The sequence below is a fragment of the Candoia aspera genome, chromosome 2 (genome assembly GCF_035149785.1).
Source record: "Candoia aspera isolate rCanAsp1 chromosome 2, rCanAsp1.hap2, whole genome shotgun sequence".
NCBI classification, from domain to species: Eukaryota; Metazoa; Chordata; class Lepidosauria; order Squamata; family Boidae; genus Candoia; species Candoia aspera.
In genome coordinates this window covers 40534190-40543302 of record NC_086154.1, presented here as the reverse complement: position 1 = coordinate 40543302, position 9113 = coordinate 40534190, and the positions used below count along the sequence as shown (strand labels likewise).

At 40.6% G+C, this 9113-nt stretch overlaps 1 protein-coding gene across 1 annotated transcript; it reads left to right on the top strand.

Annotated features, from left to right (window-relative positions):
- The first annotated feature begins 3299 nt into the window (after window positions 1–3299).
- On the top strand, window positions 3300–8186 carry MRPS25 (mitochondrial ribosomal protein S25). Its single transcript, XM_063291651.1, has 4 exons — window positions 3300–3515; window positions 4524–4630; window positions 6525–6612; window positions 7593–8186. The coding sequence occupies exons 1-4, from the start codon at window positions 3382–3384 to the stop codon at window positions 7774–7776; spliced, it is 513 nt and encodes a 170-aa protein (XP_063147721.1). The 5' UTR covers window positions 3300–3381; the 3' UTR covers window positions 7777–8186.
- The last annotated feature ends 927 nt before the right edge of the window (window positions 8187–9113 follow it).

Below are 9113 nucleotides of genomic sequence, written 5' to 3'. Positions count from 1 at the left end.
CAGTAGAAAGGGATTAATGAAGGTGGGGTGTCAGATTAGATAATTTGGCTGGAATTTACATGCAAATGTTCAGTGGTGCTATGAAATGGGCTTCAGAAACAATTACGATCATACTAAGGGAGAAGTGCTCCCATGTGTAAGAACACACATAGAGGCTCTATATGGGAAATCGTAGTATATGGGAAACTGCATTTGTTCAGGTCTCTGTTCTGCCTCTCTTGAAAGTTCAGGTAGCTTGCACTGCATGGAGAGGCAGGGCTTGATGGGAAATGTGAATGCTCCCCCCTCCTTTTAAAACAGCCCTTTCCTCCATGCAGTGACACACTACCTTCATCTTCCATGTGCATTGAAAGGGAGAGGGCTGAAAGACTGCTCTTGAGCACCAGGAGGATCACTATTCATGGAACCATTAGGTCATACAGAGAAAGATTGTCTTCAGAGTTCATTGGAAAATGAAAGACTTTGCCCTTGCCAGTATCACTGCTGGTAATGCCTAAGCCTTGATTTCCACATTTTTTTGGGAATGTATTCCAGATCTAATCTAAAATGTACAGTACAGTATTGTAAAAGAAGAGCCCGGTGGAAATAAATGCTGCTAATAAAGTTATATATGGTCTAGCACTTGCCTAATCCTGCACTTAAAAGACGTGTTATGACTGGAAAGTCTATAAAAAATAACAATGAATTAGGATTCATCCTGGGGAATCCCTATAAATATTTTTGAGTTTAGATTTCTGTTTTCTAGTCTCCTTAAACATTTTTTTTCTTCAACCAATGAACCATTCTTTGGCTAGAAGCACTCATTTTAAATTTACTCAAACTGAAATTCTTTGTTTCATAGTTACAACAATTGGATTCATCAGTCATTTCATTTAAATTGAATAGAATTTTTCCATTTCTAGCTGTTGTCTGAAAGGTGAAGAAAAAGATAATAGTTTTTGCTTATTTGAAAAACCTCTTGCTTTGAATGTAAGAGAGCATTTCTCATTCACGGGGACTTCCGTAACTGGAAACAGATTCCAGAAGCTGTAGGGAGCCTTCCTGGTAGCTCAGATACGACAGCTCTACATTTTGCCAGTCCTGTTTACACAATGCAGAGGCAAAGGCAAATACATAGAAGAGTAGATCAGTATCATACTTGCAGTACTTCCTTGTGCTGGAAGTATGATACTGGTTTTACATTCTATTCAGTTTAAAAAACAACCTCACCAAACAGCTGGATAAGTTTTAATGGTGTATTGTCCAAAAGATAACAGCATACAGTACTGTATTTTCTTTCAGTATCCAATCCACGAAATTCATATCCTGAAAAGGCTTCCATAATTCTAAGTATAAACACAATGTAAAGCCATTGTTCTCAACAGTTTTATAATTGAAAGTACTGCTTGTGTTTACAATTGTAAGCATTTGAAAACTCCCTCAAGCATTGAACTTTTATTAAAACTAAAGTATTTGCCACAAAAAGAATTGTGATAATATCCAGGGTTATCTTTTATAACCCTGTGCATTGTATTGTTCATTTTTTTTAGTTCAGGTTTAAAACCTGCCAAAACCTGTTGCTTCCTCTCAGTTTCTTTTGTGAAATCAGCTTTGGAAATGTCATGACATTTAAAATAGCATGGTTTTTTTTAAAATCTGAACTTTTATATCTAATCAATGTCTTCAGTCTTGAAGAGAAATTTGCATTGTTGTGTATGTATATATAGAGTATTGCAGTGCATGCTTATGCATTTTATTAAATGCTGTCTAAATGTGTCCTTACATTGTTGTGGCTTAATGTTGCAGCCTACAAGAAATTTATACTATTATAATAAATAAAGACTCTTCTGCAGCTTTTGACTTCCTCCTTTTAATACTTTTGTTAATATCTATGGTAGTTCATGATGACAGAACGAAAATGCTTGTGCAGCGTTTTGTTAACATTGCTTGAAACAGTATAAATCCCCCAAAGTAGCATTCTGCATGCCTCAGCTGGTTTTATCCCAGAGTTGAACAGAACTGCCCATCTCCCTTGCCACATAGTAAAGGAATTTTGAAAGGGTGGGGGTTGGGGATAAGGAAAGAGCTCCTGCTTTGCAAAGTCAACCATCTCCACTGGTGTAAATCTTTAGATTTTGACCAAGTATCAGGACATTGATTCAAGTATACATCAATGAATTTGCACATTTTAAATGTATTCTCTGCCACACGTGCACACGGCAGACACTGGAATAGTCCCTGTTATGCTCAAGTCACGCTTTTTAACTGATAACTGTTTCTGTCGTGTTAAAATAATGACCCATTTTTAAAGATATTATAGTTAATACCTTCCTGGCTGAGAAATTCTGGGAGTCCACACATACTAAAGTTGTCAAGGTTGAGAAACACTGTCTTAGTAGATGGCAATATTTGGCTTTGAATGGGCTTGGAAACTCAATAGAGCCAGTTCTGTTTAGTATGTGGCTGGCCCCTATAAAGACATTAGGAATTCTATTCTACATTGGAAATTAAGAAACATCTTGGGAGAAGGCAGTGGTAAATTATTTCCATATTTATATCAAGAAAATTGCATGTCTACCCCAGATCTGAGCTCAGCAATAGGACACCTTTCTATAGTGATGGATCCACTTTTTTGTCAGATTTATATCCCAGATGCAGGATGTGGCAGAATACACAGCTCTTTCTCCGATTTATCCCCACAATTAACTGCTAGAGGATGACTGGGCCCGAGTCACCCAGTTAGCTTCTGTGGCTGAAATGCGGACCTGGTTTCCTCAGCCCCAATTCCACACTGCAGTTACTACATCACACTGAATCTGAGCTGTGACTTGATGAATTAGGGGTAACCATATTTTGAATAAATCTCTCCCGTTAGGCTTATTGTCACAGAAAACTCCCTTTGGCTGTAGTGGATTCGTTCGCAACATCCGAAAGAAACCTCAAATGCATAAGGTGTCGTAATCCATATGCCACCTGTTAACACCCCAAAATTCTTGCGATAAATCAAAAACCCTTTATGCGTTGGTGCTGTTACGACCTACACATTGTATAGCAAAAAGCAGCAGCCAGGGTGCGATAACCCGACTGTCCACTAGGGTTATCACATCTAGGCTGCCAGAATCTAGTGGCTTTTGCAATCCAAAAATATGGTAGCCCTAGCCCATGTTTGATTCCCTCTTCTGCCCGCGCGTCATGCATCCAGCTCCTTATTTTCATTGGTTCCTCCCTCGAAAAAAACTACACTTCCCATGGTCCTCTGCGCCGATTAATTTTCTTTCCCTCTTTCTACTAGCGGTGGGTCGACGGTTTCCGTGCGACGCTAACGCTTGAGCCGGAAGTCGCTTTCTCCTGGGGTTGCCGGTGCTGTTGCCTGTGTGTAGAGCTGCCGGTGCCGTCGCAGCCATGCCTATGAAGGGCAGGTTCCCTATTCGGAGGACGCTGCAGTACCTGAGCCAGGGCGACGTCGTCTTCAAGAACTGCGTGAAGGTGATGACGGTGAACTACAACACGCGCGGAGAGCTCAGCGAGGGCGCCAGGTGAGGGTCGTTCTCGCCTCGGGCGAGGAAGGGAGCGGCGGGCCGAGGCGTTTGATGGCTCCAGCCTGCGGAAGGCCGTGCTCTCCTTCGGAGAAGGAGCACCGTGGCTGGGCTGCAGAATACCGGTGGCCGTTGAATGGCAGCAGGAGGTCGTGGCTCCTTATTTTTGCAACCCAGATATAGTAGCCCTATTTTAGCTCAGGTTCCACCGAGGTGGAAATCACCGAGAAGAGCAAAGCGCTGCTGCCACGGGCATCTTGGGTTGCCGGTTCACGCGCTGTGCTTTGATCCATAAGCTAGCAACGCAGTATGCTCTTTTTATGGCAGAGAGACGGATGTAGATGTGCAGTGAGAATGCCTTCTCCAGCTTCCTTCAACCCAGTCCTTTGACTTCCTTCCAGGGAAAAAGAAGGCAAAGCCCAACCGATTTTATACATCACGAAACTGCCGCTGGACGGTGCCTGAGTAAAGGGGGAAATGATTCTTTGACATTGGTGCAACTGAGGACAATGAATCTATCTTCCTCGTGGGTGGAGGATGAGGTGAAGTCAGTGTCATGAGGACAGGACATAAGAGGAGGTTGCCAGTACATGGTTGTGCTGTAGTGCTGTGCAAGTGCGGAAAGGCCCATAGCCCTCCGGTTTGAGTAATGTTTTTTAACTCCGTAGAGACTGCATAGCTTCAGTTTACAGCTGATCAAGTAATCATGAAGGGAGGTAGCCAGGGAAGGGCACCATACTGCCTCTCTCTGACTTTTATTTAACTAATGTGTTGCTATGAAGAGGTGTGTGTGTCTGTGTATTCTGCTGCAACAGATAGCCACCTTTCTGAAATGGCCAAAGATGGCCACCTTTCTGAAATGAAATATATTCATGTGCATATCAGTCACAATTCAGGTGGAATCACTCAAAATCTAGACTGTCATGCCTTTTCAACTGCCCCTGTCCTTTAGCGAGGTTAAAAACTGAGTGCATTGCTTCTCATTCTTGCTTTTGTTTTTTACCATAGAAAATTTGTGTTTTTCAACATACCTCAGATTCAGTACAAAAATCCTTGGCTGCAGATTGTGATGTTTAAAAATATGACTCCCTCACCATTCTTAAGATTCTACTTGGGTAAGTAGAGCATGCATCTGTTTTCCCTGCAGCTCTTGCTGAAGCAGATCAGAATAGTCTTTGCTTAGGTGCCCCTATTTTAGTAGCTGGCGTATGGGAAATAATCCCTAACACTCTGCCGAAAGAGGGAAACAGTTCATGTCTTCAAAACTTCCTGGTTGATGTACCTAATCGTTATTAGAACTGTGCAGAATTGGCAGTCTGAGCAGTGACAGTTCGTGTTCAGTGCTGGTAAACAAAGTATTTGTTTGTGTTCTACCTTCAGGGAGTTTTGTTTGCCTTAGAACTGCAAGCAGTAGTTTACCTGTGATGTTACTTTTTCCAGATTTTTTTTTTTTAAGAAAAACGACCTGAACTTGTCTTATGTGGAGTTTTGAGGGCAGAGGTAGTAAAGATCTGCACTGGAGACTTGCAGAGAAAACATACAGAAGTAGATGGAATAAGCTGTTATATTTCTACCTAAGCACTGATCTTTAAGGACTGGGTGGGGAAAGTAGATAATCTGACACTAGACTAACTTTTCCTTCTCAGTGTTATTTTAAGGCCTGTCTTTGGTATCAAGATGCTGTGGAATTGAGCTAGCAGAGGCATGGGGAACCTGTGTTCTTCCAGCTGTTGTGATAGTTACAGATGGAAGTTATTCTTGCAAATGTTGGATTCATGTGGAGCAGCACACGTTCCCATGGCTATAATAAGCATAAAACCCATTTGTAAGGATTATAGGCTGGGAAAAAAAATCATACCTGTTCCCCCCCCACTTCAAGACTTACAAAAACCAAAGGATTTCCATATGCTCTTGTGGGGTTTCTTATTGACATGGGATCCTAGTAACAAATGGGTGCCTGCTTGTGTCTTAAAATCTGCAGGAGATGCTCTTGTCTACATGTTAAAAGGATATAGCTTTCTTTGCTTTGGCGCTATAATTGTGGAAAATCCTCCCAATAGAATTGCATCTGGCACCAACATTATAGTCTTCTTGGCACCAGATTAAAGCTATTTGGTTTGCTATGGCATTTTATGTTACTTTATTCTGTTCCCCTGTATTTGTTTCCCCTCAGATGGGGAATATGTCTTATTGTTGATGCATTTTATATTTATAAAGCTGATATTTATTACATTATGCTGAAAGCTCTAAGTATGGTGGTTTAAGAATCCATTTAAACAATTCATAATTATTAATGCACCTTGCCTTCCTTAGGTCTGCTTTTTTTTAATCGTATGGCATAGCAGTTTGGTGTTCATGCTGCTTTTTTCTTGCTGGGAAATCCTTGTGAGGTCCAGCAGCCAAATGTGTAGACTATTTAGCTGTGACAAGTCATGTTGCCCGGGGTGCACCACGAGGAGGCTAGTCTACATTGCACCATGTTGGGCTGAGACAGCGCGACTGGCCCAAGGTCACCCAGCCGGCTTTCATGCCTAAGGCGGGACTAGAACTCACAGACTCCTGGTTTCTAGCCCAGAACCTTAACCACTAGACCAAACTGGCTTTCAGTGCCTTAGGTCTGCTATTTTGGCCCTTAACCTTACCCTACTCATATTGTGAACAGAAAAGAGGAATTGACAGTTTCACCACTGCTCAATCCAGCAATGGTGCATTAAAAGTTATGCCCCCTGCATTCCCAACACTGGGCCAAAAGAGGAGGTGCAACAGCCTTTTGAACAGAAAAAAGCTAATTCCTGCTTTAAAATAATTGAATTTTTTGAGGGCAAGTGGTCACATACAATGTGTTACAGTCATCAGGGCTGGACAGTTTCAGGTATGAATGGTTTGCCAAGTTATCTCTGGTCAGAATGATCATGTGTATATATTTGTATGAGAGAGATGCCATATCATGGAAGTAATTTTGGGAAAATGCTTATAGATACTCTGTATGTAACACAGTTTCCTCTGCAGATACTGGAGAGCAAGTCCTTGTTGATGTGGAAGAGAAGACTAACAAAGAGATAGTAGAACACATTAAGAAAATTCTTGGTAAAAGCGAGTAAGTCAAAATAACTAAGGTCATCATGCCATGGAATCAAACTTCAGCTCTGACTGTATGAGGTCTACACTAGGTCTATTTATAAGCCATAAAATATAAGTGCAAACTTTTCTACCTATTTACTCATTTATGGATTAAAAAGGTAGTGGGGAAAGGCAGTAAAGTTCCCTGTTCTGCATTATTTTTAATGAAAAATTGCGTTATTGTAAATCAGTGGGTCTACAAAAGTTTAATCAGTGTCAGATGAGCTGTTAATGAGAAGCCTGAACGCTGCCATAGATAAAAAGAATTTTCTAAACTTTCCAAAGTGTTCAAATTGTAAAAGTGTAATTGTAAAATATACAGGGCAGGTGACTGTAAAAACAAGTGCATCAAAGTATTCTCCTGCAAGTCTAGGAAAATACATCCCTGTGGTGGTGGATCATTTAGGATAGTTCAGGAGCCACTGGTTCTGTCCCCTCTACCCGTAGGGATCCTCCCCTCTGGGTAGATGGTATCAAACAGGACATGCGGTATAGGAACCTATTGCTTTAAATTGTTCTGACAAAAATGGGACTTCCTTAACCCAAATGACATAATTTCTTCTAAATTTATTTGGGGAATAGATAAGTATTCTATAAAGTATTGCCAGCATTCCCTAATAAATGATACCCTTGGAGTCCTTAAATTAAGTTTGTAGTTACATTGATATTATTGCCTCTTATTGGTTCTTTATCTGATAGCATAGTAAGCGTGGGAGATACTCTTTATTCAGACATGTTGATCATGAAATACATTTGCTTAAAATCATGTTGTATGAACAGATAGTATAAATTCTCTTCTTTGTAGAAAGCCAGTTAACCTTTTACTTGCATTCTAACAGAACATACTTCCTCCTTCATCAGAATTTAACTTGTTAAAATAGTCATGAGTGGTTGTGACATGCTGCACACTGAATTGCATCTGCTGTCCTCCTTACCATAAAATCATCTTTTTAACAGGGAAACAATCCGGGTAGAAGAGGAGGAAAAGAGGCGATGGCATCCTGCAACATTTGGTCCCAAAAAATACCACTTGCGGGAATGCATGTGTGAAATTGATGGCCAGGTTCCCTGTCCTGGTAAGGTGCCACTACCAAAAGAGATGACTGGCAAATATAAGGCTGCCATGAAAGACGTTTCCTAACCCGCCTTTACACCAAGCTTCTCCACAGCAGGAATTAAAGATTGCAGAGTAATATGAAGCTAACTGATTAGAGACGTGATGAGAATACGGTATTGCATGAGACTTATGGAAAGAAAGTAGATGGGCTTAATTCTTTCACTGCTGTATGCTGAATGGTAAATATTTTATAAATGCTTTTTTAAAAAAAAACAAAAAACAAATTTTGGGTCACATTATTATGCCAACTGTAGTTCTCTATCTGTGGAGGGAGGGCACAGATTTCCGTTTCACGGGAAAACGGGGCTTGGATTATGTCCATGTTGTATAATGCAGTTCTATAGGAACAGAGAAAAAGATTTTAACAGGGAACGCTGATTCCTTTTCCAAAAATTGCTTTTATTTGAAGAACGTACATTTTAACTGCCTACAAATGTTGATCGTAAATTGAATGTAGATATAGGGCTAAAGTAGTTGTAATTGTCTATCTGTGATTTATGGGATTTTTGCTAGTTTTCAGTGGTCAGAAATAGCATTTCAATCGCTGTTCAGCCTTTCTATAATGATGCAAATTCAAGTTGCCTGGCTGCAAGATAAAGAACAGCGTAGCATGATATAGATGTTTTTGAACTTGTTCAAAAACTTGCAGGCACTTGGCTGGAAAGTACTTTGTGAGAGGTGCTCCAAAAGGATATTCCATTTCAATGTTACAGAGCCTTGGGAGAAGTCATTGGCCTGCCCCACAACCTGCGTAGCCAGAGTCAAGACCTAGCCCAGTCAGGATTCTGACAGCACACAGTCACACTAACTAGATCAAAACCACAATTTGGGGAACGTGGCTTGGCCTTTGTAGAAAACCAGTGTTTAGTTGTTATGTGCTATGCTGCTATGCTTTGCAATACATTCTATAATGGAGAGCCATTCTTTGGCCTTAGAGAACTAGCTATGCAGAACAGATCACTGAATGGATTTAGGCTAATCCAGTATCTGGGATTAAGTACTACCCTTCACCCCACTCCCCTGACCCAGGAAAATGTGTTGCGGGAATATGGTCATGGTGAAATTTATTTCTGTTCACTTTCTTTTAGTTTGGTTGAGAAAAGAAATATACAATCTGCAGACATCAGCTATTTAGGTAGAAGCTGTGTGTCACTTATTGTGTGTATTGAGGCTTTCCATGTTTATGGAAGCCAAAACTGTACCACTGACATAAAAGGAAGTAGCATCTAATGCCCTACACAAAATAGGATTTTATCTTATGCTGAACCCAAGGGGTGAGAATAAAGTCAAATTGTGGCTCTTAAAAAGCCTCAATAATTTTAAAGCAAAGAAAAAGATAAGTTCTGTAGTGCAAACTGTTT